We start from the raw sequence: 20745 nt of genomic DNA on the forward strand, positions 1-20745 counted from the left end.
GCATTGACCACAGTGCTTTGCACACAGTGAGTGACTAATAAATGCACATAGATTGGTTGACTCTGTACTATTTATAGTCTTAACTGCTTAGCTCCCTGAGAAGTTAAATGACTTGTCCTCAGTCACACAGTCAGTATGTGACCCAGGCAAGCCTAGAACACAGGTATTCCTGGTCCAGAGCCAGTCGTCATCTCTTTGACTGTGATTCTAATTTGCAATAACTCTGAACTTTTGATTGATGAGTGCCTGTGACATGCCTGTCAGTAGAGTTGAATTTTGAAGTCCCTGTTTCCTTAAACAACACCTCCAACTGCCCATAAGCCCAGAATCCCTGTGCCTTGTCCATAGGTCGTCAGTTCCCAGGCTTTTGCATGGCTGTCCCAACTCCGGCACCGATGGGATGATGCTCAGAAGCACTGTTTTGTCAATATCTGCGACGCTCAGTTCCAATACTTTTATGAATACTTGGGAAACAGTCCTCGCCTCGTCATTACTCCTCTAACAGACAGGTAATAGCTTTACATTTTCATCATGGGGAAGAGCTGGGGAGGGGTGGGAAGTCCCTTGACAGTGGTTTGGGCTGGATGGTGAATGGGACAGAGGGCTAAGCTGTCACTCATGAATTTTGTGCCTGGAACAGTTGCTAAAGGTGGGCCTTGGGGGAGCTTCCCTGGAGTGTGGTCCTGGAGGAGGAAAAGCCCTCTTCCTAGTTCAGCAGTCTACATTGCTGAAGGACTTACCAGGGTTGGCTAGCCAGCTCACCAAAAACTGGTGGGTGAAAGATTAAATGACTCAGGAAACAAAGGTGCGATCTTCTAAGCATATCAGTTTATTAAGCAAAGCATGCCGATTACACAACAAAGCAGGACCAGACCTCCTCAGCTTAAGCCTGGACTCCAAATACAGGGGAAGATAGACTTTTATATAATAAAAAACAACAAAATAAGGCCAATTAATTAAAAGGAAATTAGATGAAATATTAGGGACTTTCCAAGTTGGGAGGAAAGAGTGAACAGATACAACTTCCTGAATTCAGAAAAAGAGGTGTCCCATTACCCCCAAGTGTCTGTGAACAATCAAAGGAACGTGGAAATAACTGATTGATCGGTATGGGGCCAGGGCTCAGATAAGACACATGGGTTGCTTGAGATGTGCAGTTGTGAGAAAACTCCTTGCGTCAATCTTTGGATGTGACTGACCTTCTGGTCAGCATAACTGAGGTCCTTCGTTAAGGGTCTGTGAGCAGCAGGTAGAGGTGGTCCAGCTTCCCAAGCATACAGGGCTAAGTTCAAACAATGCAATACGGTTTTCTCCCATTTTCCACAATTGAATAAAATTTTCTCACAAGGCAGAATTTGGACTAGATCCATAATTGAATAGAAATGGAACAGAGCTAACTCCAGAATTGAGTCACAAGATGGCATCAGTATGTTTCACTCAGTTCCCACAGTTAGCCCGTTGCTGTCCTAATCCCCTCAGTTCCCCTCAAAGGGTAAGCTAAGCATGTAACCCCTGGGAGAAGAAGCCTGCTCTTAGATACTGGGATGTTTCTATACTTTAAAAATGGATGAAATAGGCCTGGGGATGGGTCATAGTGGTGGGAGACCAGAGTTATGTATATGACCTCTAAATCTCCTACCCGGGGAAGAAAGCCCCAGCTGCCCTGTCCAGTTTCAGCTCTGATAAAAGAAACATCTGGGAAGATAAATCAGTAGGAAAAAAGAGAAATTGGGTAACAGTAATGCAAGAAAAAAAAATTACCCAGGGTGTGGGGAGATGCCTTTAGGGTAAAAGAAACATGAAGAAAAATGATAAAGAAAAGCCCAATAATATCTATAGAAAGCTTTAAAAATGGAAATAATTAAATTGAGGAAGTCCAGCCATGAAAGGGATGGAGCAAATTCATCCATGTGGCTCTGATGCTGGCCAGACAGCAAGTCTTACCCAGAAGCCACCCTGCCTCGCCAGATCACGGCTATGGGTGCTTTCCTGGAGGCAGGACTCCAGTGATCTCATTCTTCCTCCTCATGCCTCCTCCTGCCTCTGAATTACCAATAATTCATCACCAATAAGCAATTCATGCTACAAGAATCAGAATCTCAGAATGTGACAGGGTTTTACAGGTTATATTCTGATCCCAGCCCCTAATTCTGTTGTTCAGTCATTCAGTTGTGTCCAACTCTTCATGACCGCATGGACATGACAGGCCTTCTGCCCTCCACTATCTCCCAAAATCTGTCCAAGCTCATGTTCATAGCTTCCATGACACTATCTCTCTATCCACCCTCTGCCATCTCCTTCTCCTTTTGCCTTCCATCTTTCCCAATATCAAGGTTTTTTTTTCCAATGAGTCCCATCTTCTCATTATGTGACCAAAGTGTTTAAGCTTCAGTTTCAGTATTTGTCCTTCCAGTGTATAGTTTGAATTCATTTCTTTAAGTGTTGACTAATTTAATCTTCTTGATGTCCAAAGGACTCTCACAAATCTTCTCCAGGAGCATAGTTCAAAAGCAGCAGTTCTGTGGCACTCCGCTTTGAACTTAGGAAGATGAGTCTTCCTGACTCCAGGCCCAGAGCTCTATGCACTACAGCACTTCCCCCAATTTTATGGATAAGAAAATCAAGATCTAGAGATGTTAAGGGCTCTCCCAAGGAGCACCAGAACTAGAAGAGACCTTAGAGATAAGATCCATTCCAACTTCTTCAGTTTACAGATAAGGAAATTGAGGCTTGACACGATAATTTTTTTTTCCAAGGTCTCTTCCCTCCAAGGTAGCAAGTAGGAGAGACAGAATTCCAAATAGCATCTTCACCTCTAAGTTCAATGTCCTTTTCTTCTGTTTTCTCCTGACTTACTGTGCCCTCATGTCCTAAATCCTTTCTATTTTGCCCTGCAGAAATAACATTACAGTAATGCAATGAAATGCAAGGCCCTATGTAAACCGATGTCCTACATTCCATTTGAATTGAACTTGCTCCCATGTGATGGATTTGTTGCATTTTTAAATGTCTAAATGGATTAGCAACTTGGCAAAGTAAACTCTTAGCTATTTATTTCATCACCCAGATGTCAGTCTCAGTTTTCCTTATAAACAATAATGTTTTAAGAATTGCCAGCTAATTTGTAGTCTTTTCTTGGGAATGTGAGAACATTTTGAACATATTTCAAGTGGTGTCAACCAACCAATGATTGAAGAACCATTTATTAAGTGACTACTGTGTGTCAGGCATTGGAAACACAAAGATAAAAATTAGAATCTCCATCCTTGAGAGGTTTACATGGACTGGAGAAAATCATGCGTGTTCATAGATGTGCACAGAACACGAATATGTGAATTAATCATATAAGAACTTTGGGAGGGAAGAGCTAGCTCCTAAAGGCATCAAATCAACCAAATATCTGCACCCAAAGTCCCAGCTCTTAGGACAGAGTGGAGTTAATGAAGCGTCCCGTGCCTCTCAATCATCTTTCAAAGCTTCTGGGTTGTTTTTTTTTAAGAAAGTTGATTACTGCAGTATTTCAGTATCACATCAGCATGGTGATTAGGGTCGGCCTACCAAGGCTTTTCCTCCAAAGAATAAACATTTGGAGGCTGTAAAATCTAGTAACCATGATAATTTATTCCCCTGTCACCCAACTGAGTTTGTCTTTATGACTTCTTATGTTGTTTTCACAAGTTGATTTGAGGGAGCTTTTGACTTAGCTGCCTTGGGCACCATAATTACTAGTCACATCAGCCAAAAATAGAATGGCTCCCTGGTTTTGTGCCATTGGCCTGATTGGAATCAATCAATAAATAAATATTTATTAAGTGCCTACAATGTGCTGGGCAGTGTGCTAAGCACTGGGGATACAAAGAAAGACAAAAGATAGTCCCTGCCCTCAAGGAGCTTATACTCTAAGCAAACAAATCCATACAAAGTGAGCTAGAGAGAAGCTTCTTGCTCAAGTCCACAGCTTTGGCAGGTCTCAGCAGTTGACGCACTTGGTTATCTATTAATAATAGCGCTGTCTTCTCTCGTTTCAAGGTGTTACATCACCTTAACCCAGTCGCTCCATCTCACCATGAGTGGCGCTCCTGCCGGTCCAGCTGGCACAGGAAAGACTGAGACAACCAAGGACCTGGGACATGCCCTTGGCATGATGGTTTATGTCTTCAACTGTTCCGAGCAGATGGACTATAAGGTAAAGTGGGGAGTGTCCCCTAAGAGGGAAGGAGTATGAAAAAATCCCCCTCAAAGGAGGAGGCTTCACATCGAGGCTCTGACTGTGTCATTCAGTCCATAGGCAATATTTACAAAGGCTTGGTCCAGACGGGAGCCTGGGGGTGTTTTGACGAATTCAATCGGATCCCGGTGGAGGTTCTGTCTGTGGTAGCCGTACAAGTAAAGATGATACACGATGCCATCAGGAACAAGAGGAAGAGGTGTGTGTGTCACCCTTTCATGGTGGTTTCCTTCCCCCTCCCCTCAGTAATTCCAAATGCAAAGAGAGAGAGATGCACAAGTCAGCCTCCCTCTCCTTGCTGATAAGGTAGCAGAAAAGATGTCAGCGCTGAGCTCAGAGAACCTGCACTCAGTCTCAACTCTGCCTTTACCCCCTGTGTGACCTCCAACAAATCAATCTCTTGGCTTCCTTTAGGATTTCATCTGTTCTATAAGATGGCCTTCGAGGGCTCTTCCAGCTCTGGCATTCTATGCTCCCCCTGCCTTCTCTGTCTGTCCTCTGGTGCTCAGCCTGTTTCAGTGTTTGCAGGGCCAGGGTGGTCCTTGGCACGTCTTCAATAGTCAGTTTTATTGCATTTTTCATGTGAGTGCTCTCTCCTTGGTGCTGATTAAACCCTGCGGGCATCTTCTCATCCTGGGCGATTCTCATTCACACTTTGCCATAGATGCTCAGCTAGAGTCATACCCTGACCCACCTGGGGCCCTCCTCCCAGGCGCACTATCAGCATTCGGTGGGTGCCTAAGCAACCTCAGACTTTGCCATTAACCCTTACTCTCTCTGCATTATTGGCTGGTCTCCTTTTCCCATCATGATTTTCTTAGGTGACTTCCATTTTACCAGGAAGTAGTATAATGGCATGGATGGAAGGGCCAGCCTCAGTCATAATAGCTTGGGTTCAGGTCTTGCCTTTTGATACATACTAGCTGTGAGATCCTGGGTAAATCACAGGATAACAATAATAACAGTCACTAACATTTATATGGTGCTTGATATAAGTATCTTGCAATTATTATCTCATTCAATCTTCACAACAAACCTGAGAGCTGGGTGTTATTATTATCCCCATTTTACAGATGAGGAAACTGAGGCAGAGGTTCAGGGTCTTGCTCTGGATCACACAGCTGGTAAGTGTCTGACCCAAGATTAGAATCCAGGTTTTCTGATTCCAAGTCCACTCCACTGCCATTCACTCCTCAACCGAAGACTTGAACATTTGTCTGGGCAGCTCTCTTCTGACAAAGCTTAAAGGATTTTAAACTCCCAAAGTCAGAAAATATTATACTCCCTTAACCATTTTGTTCCATAAAAAAATGTGGCCAAAATTATTTTCATAATAATAACTAAGATGTTTTTCATTTTTAATATAGTGAATATTGATAGATATAACCTACATAAAGGAAAGAGCAAGTATGTGTGTGCATGAGCGTATGTGCGTGCGTGTGTGTGTGTGTGTGTGTGTGTGTGTGTGTGCATGTGCATGTAGTTCCTCAATGATTTTTAAGAGTATAAAGAAGTCAGGGCAGCTAGGTGGTACAGTGGATAGAACACCTGCCCTGGAGTCAGGAAGACCTGAGCTCAAATCCAGCCTCAGACACTTGACACTTTGCAGCTGTGTGATCCTGGGCAAGTTGCTTAACCCAGATTGCCTTGGAAAAAAAAAAGAATATAAAGAAGTCTAGGGATTAAAACAAATGTTTGAGAACCACTAGATTAGAGCCTTCAGGTAGCTAGCTGTCTAAGGCTAAGATTGCAGAAAAGGTTCGGATGAACATTTTTTATTTCATCCTCTTCTTTTCTATTTCTTCCTTCTCCATCCTCCCCCTTTCCCATCTCCTTATTCCTCTTTCTTCCTTTTTTTTCCCTTTGCTTCCTTTCTCTTTCTGCCTCGAGGTCCAGTTGACTGCTCCCTTTCCAATATCCCTCTTCAGGTTGTGACAATATATTTGCAAAAGTAAAATGACCTTCCCATTCCCTTCAAACTTCCCAAATTCCTAATGGCCTCCCTCAAAATTTTTGCCTCACTTTGACTTCTCTGCTCTCTGCCTCGCCCTTCCCAATTAGTCACCCACTTTACCTTCATAGGAAGGACATGGATTTAGGGCTTAGCCCTCCAAACACAGACGAAACAGCGTCCACATGTTTTTCATACGGTGTTGTGTTTTTATCCTGGTAGATTCATGTTCCTGGGTGAAGACATCCAGCTCAAACCCTCGGTTGGCATCTTCATCACCATGAACCCCGGTTATGCTGGTCGAACAGAGCTGCCTGAGAATCTCAAAGCCCTTTTCAGGCAAGCACTCACGTGTGGCCTCGTGGGCTGCCCTCCTTCACTTCTAGAGCTGGCTCCTTGTCCTCTGTGGGTGCTTTCCCTGCCACCCTCAATGGGGAAGGGAATCTGTGGGAGATGGTGAGAAAAAAATGGGGAGAGTTACAAGCAGAGCCAGAGAGGAGAAGCAATTTGCCTAAAGTCACAGAGTTAATGAGTCAGAGCTCGGAATAAAATAGAGTTCTTCTGACACCAAGAGTCAACCTGATGTCATGGCCTCAAAGTCAGAAAGAACTGGGTTCAAGTCTTGCCAAAGGTGCATACTGACCATGTGACCGTGGACACGTCAGTGCCCCAGGCACATCTTTACAGCTATAAATTCTAGACAAGTGCTTACCTGCCTTCATCAGGGAGCTTCCTCATGGGGATATTGATGAAATCACAGGTAGCCTTTCCCAGCTTAGCATCCTTTCCATTACACTGCACTTTTCTCCTAAGATTGTTCCCTGCTTTCCTTTCCCAGCTCTGAAAAACTAAACAGATTTTCCAAAGGTCCCATAAATGACTTAAAAAACAAACAAATAAACAAGAGAGGAAAGGCTAAGAGGTCAATGTATAAAGGAGAAAACAATTAACGTTCTTTAATCCCATACTTTTACATGAAGATTTTCATCTAAAATAAAATAAAACAAAACAAGACCTTAAACTGTGGTTACTTGTAAGAGGGTGATAGTATGTCTCTAGATCTGGGTTCAAATATTGCTTCCGCCTCTTGTCTGTGTGACCTCTGTAGGCCTCATTATGCCAGCTGCGAAATGTGGGAGTTAGACTACATGCCTTGAAGAACACTTCCATTTCTAAAGCTCTAATCCTATAACAGCATTTCTGTGTATCCCACAATTTTAAGGAACGTTGCTATGAGTTTTCCATGGGGTCCAACTCCAAAGGATTTGCATTTCTCAGCTTCTGACTAATTGTGAATTTTTTATTCAAAGTAAAGATTTTCTCAGTAGGTCTGATTGACACTTGCAATTGGCAACTCTTAGAGCTCATTAGAATGTTGGTACAAATTAATCACTGGATTTAAGTAATTTGTCCTTCTCACCTTCTTCTCCCATTTAAGAATGGCAGCTCTGTGTGTTTCTTTCTCAGACCTTGTGCCATGGTGGCCCCTGACGTTGAACTGATCTGTGAAATCCTGCTGGTAGCCGAGGGCTTTGTGGACGCCCGCCTCTTGGCCCACAAGTTCATTACCTTGTACACTCTGTGCCGGGAGCTGCTTTCCAAGCAGGTGAGAGGCATGAGGGGGACCTGGGAAGCCTTTGTTTGTTGCCGTAAATGAAATCCATTTTGAAATGCCAAGGCTCAGTAACAAATCATTTGAATTCCCTCTGTCAGTAAGAGAAAAAGAATGGCCTTCAGCTATGTTTCCAGTTCCTATTTTTTAATAAGCAATCCATGAAACAACGTTGGGTTTTATTATATAGTGTGTTTACTCTCACTTTCATGTCTTGGATTTTAAAAGTTCCGTATTAATCACTGTTCCAATTGACCTGTCGTCAGGATGGGGAGTCCTTCAACAGTACTGATCGCAGCGTGGTCCATCCCGCCAATCTTGTCCAGCACTTTTCCCATTTCTGCAGTGGAGGGAGGCTGCCTCTACACAGGGGCCCTTCTTACTTTCTCTAGGGAGGCGTGCAAGCTGTTACTTGCTCTCATTAAATGTTCCACTCATCTTTTTCTTTGGCTGTACATTTCTTTATATGTCCTCAATACTGACTGGCAGCTGGGTGGCATAGTGGATAGAGTTCCACGCCTGGAGTCAGGAAGACCTGAGTTCCAATCGCACCTCAGACACTTACTAGCTGTGTGACCCTGGGCAAGTCATTTTATCCTGTTTGCCTCCGTTTCTTTATCTGTAAAATCAGCAGGAGAAGGAAATGGCAAAGACTCCAATATCTTTGACAAAGAAATCCCACAAAGGGGTCACAAAGAGTTCAACACAGCTGAAAATGACTAAACAACCTCGGTGCTGATTTGTAGAGGTCACATTAGCACAGTAAATAGTGTGATTTGCAGTCAGAAAGAACTGGATTCAAATCCTGTCTCTGACACTTTTTTAGCTGTCACTTAATCTCTATATCCCTCAAATAACTTCTGGGAGAGGGACTTACTTGCTAAGTCATCCATGGGTTGCAAATTGTGTTCTTGGAAGGATTTCCCACATTGAGGGTTTTCTTCCCTGGAAAGGGAGTTCTTATAGATGCTTTATGTATTGGAAAAATACTGACCTTTTTGTATCCTTTATGTATTGGAATAACATTGATCTTTATAAACGCTCTTGAAATTGTTGTGAAGCATTTGTTTTTCTATGCTAAACTAGGATTTAAGTGAAGAACAGAGACCAGGACTAGGTAAGGAAATGAGAATTTCACGATCGATGCTGACCCTTCAGATTCTGGCTTCAGTAGGAGAGGGACAAGGCTGTTATAGCATTCAGGGAAGGCACTAGGGTTCAAATGATGATGAGACTCCCCAATTCTCTCCATCCTTTCCATATAATTCCAAGCGAAGGAGATGATGAACCTTCAAGAGGCAGGATGATGTAGGAGACAGAATGCTAGGCTAGTAGTTGGACAAAATACCCTCTAGAATCCCTAGTCAGTCAGTCACATTCATTAAGCACTGAGCTAAAGTGCTAAGGATACAAAGAAAAGCGAAAGGGTGAGCGGAAACAGTAGAGTGTAAATTCGTGAAGGTCAGAATAGAATACAATAGAATAAGAGATGGAAAGAGCAGGGGTTCTACAGTCAGAAAACCTGAGTTCCAATCCCACTTTTGACACTTATTACCTCAATGCCTGTTGCCAAGTCATTTAACTTTCCTGCACCAGTTTTCTAATCAGCAAAATAAAGAGATTGAACTAGAAGGCATCTGAGATGTTTTTCAGCTCAGAATCTTAATTCTATGACCTTTAATGGCCATTTGAGCCAATCCACACTGTGCAAAGAATTCCTGCCACGTGCTTGACAAGTGACAAGTGGTCCTGAGCCTGTGCTTGCGTTGAGGGGGCAGTACACTCTCTCCTGAGGCAGCAGCTTCCCTTCTTAAGTAGCTCTGATTATTAGGAAGTTTCTCTTCACATCCTACCAAAATTTGCATCTTTGTAACTGAGAACTTGTCCCTGACAGAAGGAAGCATAATAATCTCTCTTGTAATTCCAGTTGGATCTTTGCCCTTCCTATTTGTTGTTTTTACTTCATGAGATCTTTCAGAAAGCTTCTCTGTGTTTGGTTTTAGGATCATTATGACTGGGGACTTCGTGCAGTGAAATCGGTCTTGGTTGTAGCTGGCTCCCTGAAACGAGGAGACAAAAATCGGCCTGAGGACCAGGTACTGCATTGTCAAAGATAGGGATTTGGAGAGTGAGTTTCACAAAGTGCTCTATGCAGAAGCCCATCTGGTCCTGAACTGGCTACAGTTTGCTTGGTTTTAAAAATACACTGTATATGTTGCACATGTATGTGTATCTACATGTATATGTGTGTATGTGTGTACACGTGCATATACATATATGTTTGTGTGTGTGTGTATATATACACACACACATATATTTTTAATGTATTTGGGTATTTGGAAGGCTAGTGAGGTTTGTATTTGATAAACAGGTCCCAAGGCTTCTAAGATGAAGGCTATAGCTTGGGGAAAGGAAATTGGAGTCTAGCAATGCTTTGTAATTGAAAAGTATTTGGGAAATCTTAAAGAAAACTGATTAGGTAGCATAGTGGGTGGAACACTGGGACTTGTAATCTAGAAGATCTGAGTTCAAATCTTGCCTCAAACACTTATTATAACCTCTCAGTGTCAGTTTCCTCATCTGTAAAATGGGATTAATAAAGTACTTACCTTCATAGGATTGTTCTGAGGATCTAATGAGAGTATTTACTTATTTTTTCTAACCACTTTGTAAACCATAAAGTGCTAATATAAATGCTTTTATCATATGTTTAAAAAATCGATGCTCAAGCCAAGGATGGATTAGAACTTCTTAGAGCAGTTGTAGTGGGGGTTGAGATTTGGGTTCATGGAGTCATAGATTTGGAACTTGAAGTCATCTTATGTGAAGGGAACAAGCATTTATTAAGCACCTACCGTGCACCAGGTGCTGGGCTAAGCACTTTACAAACATCAGCTCATTCGTTCTTCACTACAACCCTGGGAGGTAGGTTTTGTTATTATCACCTGGTCCAATCTCCTCATTCACAGTAAGGAAACAGGCCTAGAAATATTCAAAGGAGGAGACACCATGGTAAGACAGAGAGCTCCAGAGTCAAGGACCCCAGTTCAGATTCTTGGCCTGGCGCTCGCTGCCTCGGAGAACTTAAGTGAGCGAATCCCTTCAGCTCCACCTGCTCATCCCCAAAATGAGAGGGGTGGTCTTTGTGTTGCTTCCTGCTCTGGCCCCATGCTCCCAGCATCCTTCAGTCAGAGGGTTTCTGAAGCTCCTTCCAGGTTTTGTGATCCTGCTTGTTCATCTCATCTCATTTTCTTCATGTTGCATGACTCACATAGGTAGGCCAGGTGGCCTTGAATGATGATACAAATGAAGTGTTCCACCCCCACCACCAGGCCTCTGCCCTGTGATACAAAATGGCTGGAGAACAAGCCTTCTTTTCCTCTCTATGCCATTACAATGTTGGCACCCACGTTCCAGGGTGAATGTCAAGAACAGCCACTATGGGCTTGCCATGGTAATGCTGGCGCCCATTATGGGATTCCCCCAATAATGTTGGTGCCCACCGTGAGTTTCCCATGTTCCAGGGTGAACGTTGAGAACGGCCACTATGGCTCTTTATTTCCATGGGGTGCACTCTGACCTGGGTGGCCATTTCCTGACGTGGTTTTAGTTTATTTCTAGACTTCTCATGTGTCACCTTCTCTTCATCTGAGTGTGTAAGACACCATTTGACCAGACAGCTAAAGCTTGAAAGGACCCCAAAAGGTGTTTAGCACACTACACCCTCATTTTAGAGATGAGGAGGCTGAGGCCAGAGAGGGCTAGTGCACTCAGGGAGATCCAAGCATCGAATGCCAAAGTCAGTGTTCTTTCCACAGTAGCCCATGCCCATTCAGAGGCCCTGCTTTCAGAATCCAGGGACTTTGTGGTCCTCAAGTGTCCTGACCAGGGGCCCTGGAGAGTTCCACTGGAGGATCTGTGTCCAGGAAGCCTGTTTCATCTGTGGATCTCAAAGTCCTTTCCTGAAATGACCTGCCCACATCAGCCACCACTCCTGCCTCACAAGCTGAGAAATGGGTACATAGAGGCTTGGGCCTTGATCCAAAGCTGGTTGGGGACAGCAGAGGAAGGAGGCATTTGGGCCATCTCTGTTCATTCTCTCCCACTGATGTGTATTGTCAGCTGTGAGCAGTGATTCTCCTGATGGGCTGAGCAGTGTTTAAATTCCCCAAACAAAGAGCACCCCAGCCTGGCCCAGAATGGAGCTAGAGCTTCTCCTGTCTGAAATGAATGTCTTAGACCAGACAGGTGTGGCTGGGTCTGCTTTTGACACATGGGCCTTTGACCCCTCCCCCAGGTGCTGATGAGGGCGCTAAGGGACTTCAACCTGCCCAAGATGGTGGCGGACGACGTTCCCGTGTTCATGGGGCTCATTGGCGACCTCTTTCCAGCCCTGGATGTGCCCAGGAAGAGGGAAATACAGTTTGAGCAGATGGTTCGCCAGTCTACCCTGGAGCTCTGCCTGCAGCCGGAAGAGAGCTTCATCCTCAAAGTAATGACATATGCATACACGTAGACACATATGCATGTACCTATACAAACATATTCATAGACATACATGTTTTAAAAGTTAAACATTTAAACATTAACATGTATTATGTGTACATATATGTATAGGTGCACATGTACATATATGTAAAGATGATTATATATACACATATTTTAAATATTTATGCATGTATCACTGTAGAATATAAATACATATACTACTGTGGTGTGTTAATAAATGTTTAACAATCAGCTCTATAAAAATAGAATCAACACCCTTTTAATTTTAATCTGCATGCCTAAGATTTTCTCCACCACTTTCTTCAGTCTAGATGATCAACAAAACATTAGCCCTAATCTGTCGCATTTGCTGATTTCCCAGGTGTGAATGCTCCCACTGAGAATTTAACAACTGGCTTTTGTGAGCTGGCTCCAGTGCACCTTGCTTATCAATCTATCCCTTTAGATTTTGTAGAATAATAACTACTTTCTAGTGACTTAGAGGCAGGAAGGAAGAGTGGACAGAGTGCTGTTCTTGGGTTCAGGAAGACCTGGGTTTGAATCCTCCTTCAGGTACTTACTGGCTGTGTGACCCTGAACAAATCACTTAACCTCTTTTGGTCTCAGGTTCTTTAACTGTAGACAGGCAACAGGCATTGATTGTTTACTTTGTGCCAGGCATCTGTAAAATGGGGATGATAAGAGCTTCTGGGGTGGTTGTGAGGCTTGAATGAGCCTCTTTGCAAACCTGTAGAAATGGGAGTGATTGTTGTCATTTTTAGGCCCCAGGCTTAGTTGATGCTCTCTGGAGCCTGACAGGGCCTGCAGGCCGGGCTCCTCTGGGGTATCCCCTTACCTAGGTCAGGAAGCTTAGGGGATGGAACTTGATTTTTTTTCTGAAGCCACATCCTCTTCATGGCTGGAGACATGGAAAGGCAAGGGCCCCACCTTCCGTGCTTTGTCACCTCCTTGTTTAGTGGGTGACATCAGACAATTTCTCTTGGCATGAGACATCCCTTTTGCTCCGCCTCTCTTCTGTTTTAGAAATAGATGGGGAGAATTTTTAATGCCTCTGATGTGAAACAAATGTCCAGATTTGAGAGAACGCTGGGGGGGGGGGGAATTATCTGAGCTTGCACCATAGCAGGTCACAAGGGCTGACATCCATGGAGAGCCTCAAAGCTTGGTGCAGAGTAGAAAGTGTGTGCATTTAGAGGCTAAGGACTTGGGTTCAAATCCTGCTCCTTCTATGTCCTACTTTGAGCAAGTCGTTTAATCTCTCTGAGCCTCAGTCGCCTCTATAAAATGAAGGGTTTGGATTAAATGGCCTCCAGGGGCCTCCCACCTCTGAATCTCTGACTGCACAATCCTCATCATGACCCTGTGAAGTAGGCGCTATTATCACGCGCATTCTGTAGCTAAGGAAACTGAGGCTGAGGCTGTTTAGGTGACTTGCCTAGGGTCATACCTCCAGTAAGTATCAGCATTTAAAGCCAGGTCCAGGGAAGCTTTCACAGATGATTTTCCACAGCAGACTCCGTGTTCGTAAGCACTCTACTAACTAAGAGGGAGCGAAAACATAAGATGTCCCGTTATTTGTGATTTGTTCAGATCAGGAGAAAAGAATCCATTGGTAAGCACTCATGAAGTGCCTGCTGTGTGCCTGGCACTAAATGCTAGAGATACAAAGAAAGGCGAAATCCAGCATCTTTTCTCAAGGAGTTCACAGTCTAATGGGGTAGACCACATGCAGACAGCTGTGTGCAAACAGCACAGAGGCAGGGTAAATTGAGGGTTACCGTCAATAGAAGGAAATTGTTAGAGTCAAGGAGGGATGGGAAGAGCTTCCTGTTGGAGGGATTTGGGCTGGGACTTAGAGGAAGCCAGGAGGTGAGGATGAGGAGGAAGAACATTGATGACACGTGGGCAGCCAGTGAAAATGCCTGGGGTCAGGAATAATGACAAGGCCAGCATCACTGGATCACAGAATGGGGGGTGTGGGGGTGAGGAGTAAGGTATGAGAGGACTGGATGGGGGGGGTGCGTGTAGCAGGCTATAAAGGGCTTGGATGCTAAACAAGATTTTATATTTGATCCTGGAGGTGATAGGAGTTTATTGAGTGTGTGTGTGGAGAGGCAACATGGTAGGACCTGTGCTTTAGGAAAATCACTTTAGTGTCTGGGTGGAGGATGGACCGTAGTGGGGAGAGACTTGAGGTAGCAGCCCAAGTCCCCAACAGCTATCGCAATGGTCCAGGTGTGAGGGGATGAGGGCCTGCACTAGGGTGGGGCCGTGTCACAAGAAAGAAGATGCTACAAAAGTGGGATCAACAGTAGCTTGTATCTGGAGGGTGAGAGAGATGAGGAGCCCAGGATGGCTCCAAGGTGGGAAGCCCGAGGGACCGGGAGGATGGTGGTGCCCTCTGTGGTAAAAGCTGCTATGATGTGAGGGGAAGGACACTGAGTCCTGCTTTGGATACATTAAGTTTATGATGTCTTTGGGAAAGTTAGTCAAGATGTCTAATGGGCAGCTGGAGATGCCAGGATTGGAAGTCAGCACAGAGGTTGGGGCAGAAAAGGTAGATTTTAGAATCAACTGCATAGAGATGGTCATTAAATCCCTGGGAGCTGGTGAAGTCACCAAGTGAAGCAGTCTAGAGAGAGAAGAGAAGGGAACCCAGGAGAGAGCCCCATGGGACACCCATGATTAGAGGGTGGGATCTGGAGAAGGGTCCAGCAAAGGAGATAGAGAAGGAGTGGTCACAGAGGTAGGAGGAGAACCAGGAAACATAGTGCCTCTAAAACCTAGAGAGAAGAGAGTGAACAACAGTGTCAAAGGCTGCAGAGAGGCCAAGGAGAATCTGGGCTGAGCAAAGGCCACTGGATTGGGCAAACAAGAGATGTACGTTCCTATTGTTGCTTTGGAGAGAGCAGCTTTGGTGGAATAATGAGATCAGCAGCCAGACTGCAGAGATGAGAGGAAGTGGGTGTACCTCCTGGAGGTGGACTTTTCAAGGATTTGAACCACTAAAGGGAGGAGAGGAAGGGCATGAAAACCTGGAGGGATGGATAGGTGATCAAAGAGGATGGAGGAGGCTCAGTGGTTAGAGGAGCAGTGGTTAGAAATGTTTGCCCATCATCTTTTCTTTATCACCTCATTGAAAGAAAATAATGATTGGCATTTTGATTTTGCAGGTTGTTCAACTAGAGGAGCTGTTAGCTGTGCGGCACTCAGTCTTTGTGGTAGGAAATGCAGGAACAGGAAAGAGCAAGGTGAGACAAACTGTCTTGTGGGCTACTCACAAGATCCTTTTCTTCTTCCTACTCTGCTCTAAGGAGAAGGGCGACTGTATTGGGGTCAGATTTTTTCATGATGGCTACACAAAGATTTTTTATTTTATTTTTTGCCATGTAAATAACAGTTTTTCCTCTTAATTCATGTGAATGAACAAAAAAGCACTTATCAAGCACTTACTATATGTCAACCACAGTTCTAGTTGGAGAAGCAAATACAAAAGCAAAAATGGTCCCTGTTCTCAAAAAGCTTACATTCTCATAGGGAGAGAGACATACCTGCCCAAATGGTCAACTAGGGAGGGATTTTGGTTGTGACTGTGATTGGGCTGGTGAGTGGGGCCCTAGAGAGTAGATTGACACACCCCATCGAGGAACAACATCAGATTTGATTTGATCATAGTTTGTGGTGTCAGAACTGGAGACGCGTTGGGTTGCGTTCATTTATTGTGTTGCATTTGCATATTAAGATCACAAAAATTCTCTTTCATGAATTGCCAAGATCATGGCCCTCTTTTGGCAGTAAAGTTGGTGGGCTGAGGGGAAAATTGAACATCAACTCCTTTCTTGGCAAAAAATAAAATGTAAATAAAAAGTAAACCTAGAATGACCATGGCTAGCCTTTGACACCTTGTCTTATACATCTTCATTTTTTTAAGGTTTTTTGATATTTTTTGTGTAAGATGAACAGAGCATTCAGAAGCTATTAGGAAAGAAAAGTGTGGCTCCAATATCTGATTTGTGCCTTGTTTTGTCAAGTCTTCACCTCCCTTGGCCGTCTCAAATCAAATCAGGATCCAATGAGGCAATATTTATGAAAAGTGCTTAGCACGATGCCCAGCACATAGTAGGTGTGATATAAATGCTTATTCCTTTTCCTTTTTTCCATCTCAATTTCTGTTCTCCCTATGAGACAGAACACATTATAATGGAAAGAGCATTGGTATTTAGAGCCACAGGTCCTGGGTTCGGGTCCTGCCCCTGCTCACGCCACTCAGTTCTGGGCCTTTCAGCACCCTCACTTGTAAATCAAGACATATAAAATCTCATAGAAGGTATTTAATAATGTTTGGCATATTGTTTTATAAAGACAGGGGTCGCACTAAATGAACAGAGAATCATGAATTTAGATTGAGAAGGGACCCTAAAGGCCAACTAGTGGTCTCTGAGCTCCTTGCCAGTTTCACATCTAGGATTGTTTGAGCGCTAGGAAGGTACCTGCAAGAAGCTCCTAAGAGCAGGGATTGTTGCCTTGTGTTGTCTGTAGTCCTGACATCTAGCACAGGGTCTGGCCCACGGTTGGGTAGAGATAGGGACCAGACTTATGATAGGGAACCCTGGTGATCAAAGTCCCTCTACCAATGCAGGTCAGCATCCTCTCTGCAACTTAGAAGTCAAGTGACTGGCCCAAGGTCACACAGCCAATGTGTCAAAAGCTGGGACTCTAACCTAGATCTTCCGGGAGTCAAAGCTGGCTCTCTACCATACTTTCTATTAGCACACAGTAGGCATTTAATAAACGGCTGTTGGTTGATTGACCAATGAAGGAATGATTTGGTATTTGTTCATAACTACAGGGCAAGTGCTCCTAATGCACGATGTCTTTTACCCAGTCTCTGTCTCCCTTGTGTTACTTTTATCTGTGTACATACTGGGTCTGTTGCACCCCCTTCCCCCATAGAACATTCACTCCTTGAGGGCAGGAACCTTTTCTCTTTTGTCTTTGTGTCCTCAACAACTCGTATAGTGACTGGCATACAGTAGGTACTTAATAAGTGTTAGATGAAAGTGAATGGAACCCAAACCCAAAAGAAATAAAGGAGAAAGCAGCATCTTCACGGTTCCTCTGTAGCTCTCATCCTCCCAGGCTTTACTTTCTTCCAAGGCCAGGGCACTCACTCCTTGTCACTCCAAAGTACACAGTCTTTGTGCCATCACATGGCTTGGATTTCCAGGGCATTAGGCTGGCACACATCTAGAGGCCAACAACTAAAAATGATGAGAGTGGGCAGCCACCAGCATGAGCATCTTTCCCTAATGCTTGCAGCAAAGGGGAAGGTCTGCAAAGGGACACTTCTAATGGGAAAAAGCCATATGAAGGAAACACTCCAGGGGCTCTCTCCTAGGCCCATGATTGTGTCTGAGTGAGTTTCAGATGTGAACCAAGAAAGAAAACACATGAAGTCCTATGGCTTTTCTCTGATTTGGAGTTGCTAAAAGCATTCTCCTCATATCTCCTTCAGAAGCCAAGTGACTTCTCTTCTGTTCACCATCATTCCTGCGAGCAGTCAGAACGCCACACCGGGAGCCTTGCCAGTAGTTAGCTCGGGGCTTCTTAGCTAGAGGTCCATGAACTTGATTTTAAAAAAAAGTATTGTGATAATTTCAATATAATTGTTTCCCTTCACCATCCAGTTTATTTGATTTTTAAACATTTAAAAACATGATTCTGAGAGGACGCCCAAAGGCTTCCCCAGACTCGATGAATGCCAAAGGGGTCCAGATACAACCAAGGTAAAGAAGCCATGATTTCGTTCCTTATTTCACCCAAAGTAGCAGGGCGTTATTCCTGCATCCCTCAGTGCAGCCTGGGAAGAGAGTGAAGCAGAGGCAGAGAGCACGCCAGGCAGGGTGAGGAGGGAAGCTGTCATCTGAATTTCACAGTGAGGTTTTTTCCCCTTCCCTGGAATTGCTTGAATCCTCAGCCCTGCTTGGCCCCATTCCATCAAAGATGAAGTGACTCCTTTTGCTTACGTGGCAAAACAGCTCCATGGCCTTGTTGATTAATTGCTGAGGAAATTGAAGCCTAGAAAGGGGAAGGTTCTGCGGGAGGTCCCCCAAGCAGTAGAGCTTGGATTTGAACCCAGGTCCTCCAGGAACTCTAAACGGAGCGCTTTTCACTTGACCATAGTGTCTGATGCGGCACCATCTCCTTGGCTTGTGGACTCATCACCAGATCTTCTGCCTCTTACTTTCCTCCAAGGAGAAAAGAGATCATGTGGGGCACAGATGTTTTCATGATGGTCATACAAAGATTATTTTTTTTCTACTTTCAGAAGTGAATACTACAAAGCATGGTATATGATGGGTCACAAAGAGAACAGTTTAAGCAATTTTTGTTTCCCTTTGGCTTTACTCATTGTTAGGGGGTGTAGTGGACAGAGCACAGGGCTTGGAATCAGACTCACCTTCATGAGTTCAAATCTGGCCTCGAACACATACTATTATAGGACCCTAGGCAAGTCAGTTATCCCTGTTTGCCTCAGTTTCCTCCTCTGTAAAATGAGCTGGAGAAGCAAGTGGCAAACCACTCCAGTATCTTGGTAAAGAAAACTCCAAATGGGGTCACAAAGCGTTGGACACCACTGAAAAATGACTGGAAAACAACAATTGTGAAGCAAAGATAGCAGAGCCGAGAGAATAGTCTACACAATAACTAAGCATGCAAAAGCAACAAAGCTAGAAGGCGGCTGAACTTGAGTAAAATGCAATGACCTGTCACGGAGAACAGAAAGTAAAGCCAGAGAGGTGGGTGCCTGCGAGGGCAGAACGTCACGTTCGTTGAGAGGCAGCCGGGTGGAGTGGGTGAACCACTGGACTTGGGATCAGGAAGACCTGGGTTCCAGTATCATCTTGTAGACAGACATTTTTGAGTTTCCTCACCTGTAAAATAAGGGGAGTGTTCTGAGTGACTTCCAAGGTTCCTTCCAGCTCTAAATTGGTTATCCTTTGATTCCGTATTTTAAGACTCAAACTTGGAAAAACTGATAAAGGCAACTCCTTTTTGTGAGGATATATGAAAAATAAAAATAAATTATCTTGCATCTCTTGCCTTTTCTCTCTAGATTTTAAGGACTCTGAATCGAACGTATGTTAACATGAAACAGAAACCCATTTGGAATGACTTAAACCCCAAGGCTGTGACTACGGACGAGCTCTTTGGCTGCATCCACCACGCCACTCGAGAATGGAAAGATGGCAAGTCCCGGGTCCTTTCTCATGTCCCAGTCCCTTCCCTCTCCCACCCATTCTCTGCACTGGGGGCATCCTACTTCCATCTCTTTGAACACTCAGTTCCCCAAGGCTGAAATGTTCTCCCTCTTTATCTTTATGATTGAGCATCTTGAGCTTATTCCAAGGTTTAGTAGAAGTGCCACCTCCCATGGGAAGCCTTCCTTGATTCCACTTCCCACCCCTACAGTTGTCAAGGCTATATCCCCCATCATATTGTCATGTATATGCTGGCTTATTTACATGATGTATCCCGCCAATATGATGTAAGCTTCTTGAAGACAGGGAGGATTTTTCCTTTTGGACTTTGAATATCCCAATTCCATGCACATAGTAGGTACTTCGTAGGGACCCATTGGGTTGAATTCAAGTGAAGATAAAATAAATTTGGTGTATTTCATTGACATTTATGGAATTTTACAAATATCATACCACACTTCCCCAGAGACCAGCAGATAAGTCTGAGTTCTAAGGGAATAAAGAGAACCTATTGAAATTCCTTCTTTGGTGGTCTCCATCTTCCCTCCTTCCTTTCATTTGTCATTATCTCAAGCCTTACCTCTTCCTGATCATGAAGTATGACAAGGAAGATTAACAGAACCCCCAATAGACCCAAACTTTTCTCTCCAAAAGATTGTTCTACTTCAGAGTTGTCCCTTTGGGACCAACACTCTTGTTCTAGTAATATTGCTGTCTCAAAACTCTTCTCTGAGAATTACATACAGAGTTGACATAAAGGCATCACAAAGTCACAAGCTCCGGGGATTTTAGGATTTTGTAAGAGGAATTTGCCCGTGGTCACACAGGATTTTGGGGTGCAGCTGATTCTTCCATGTACCAGCCAATCACTTTTAAGCAGTGATCAGGATACTTGTCTGGACCCAACTAAATGAACACATCATTTTAAGAGGAGAGGGGCAGGATGGGAGGAAAGAAATCAAGACTGAGTAAAGACTAGAAAACACTACAACTTGGAGAAAAATTTCCAGATCAAGAGAATTGGAATTGGTGACCTCTCTAATCCTATGGAATGAATGAGTGAATAAATGAATGAAAAAAGCAGTTACCAAGTGCTTACTATGTGTCAAGAATATGGAGATTATAAATATAAAAGCAGGGGAAGCTAGGTGGTACAGTGGGTAGAGCTCTGGCCTTGGAGTCA

The 20745-nt window shown here is 44.0% G+C and overlaps 1 protein-coding gene across 1 annotated transcript in view; it reads left to right on the plus strand.

Annotated features, from left to right (window-relative positions):
• Positions 1-20745, plus strand: part of DNAH11 (dynein axonemal heavy chain 11) — a 320191-nt gene that overhangs the window by 133782 nt on the left and 165664 nt on the right. The window contains exons 32-40 of the mRNA XM_078150757.1: positions 349-509; positions 4030-4186; positions 4282-4427; positions 6402-6518; positions 7647-7785; positions 9795-9887; positions 12089-12283; positions 15474-15551; positions 19418-19561. Of these exons, the coding sequence (XP_078006883.1) occupies positions 349-509; positions 4030-4186; positions 4282-4427; positions 6402-6518; positions 7647-7785; positions 9795-9887; positions 12089-12283; positions 15474-15551; positions 19418-19561 (1230 nt within the window). The remainder of the gene's footprint in view (positions 1-348; positions 510-4029; positions 4187-4281; positions 4428-6401; positions 6519-7646; positions 7786-9794; positions 9888-12088; positions 12284-15473; positions 15552-19417; positions 19562-20745) is intronic.

Source organism: Phascolarctos cinereus, unplaced genomic scaffold (genome assembly GCF_003287225.1).
Source record: "Phascolarctos cinereus isolate Bilbo 61053 unplaced genomic scaffold, phaCin_HiC Scaffold_1;HRSCAF=81, whole genome shotgun sequence".
NCBI lineage: Eukaryota > Metazoa > Chordata > Mammalia > Diprotodontia > Phascolarctidae > Phascolarctos > Phascolarctos cinereus.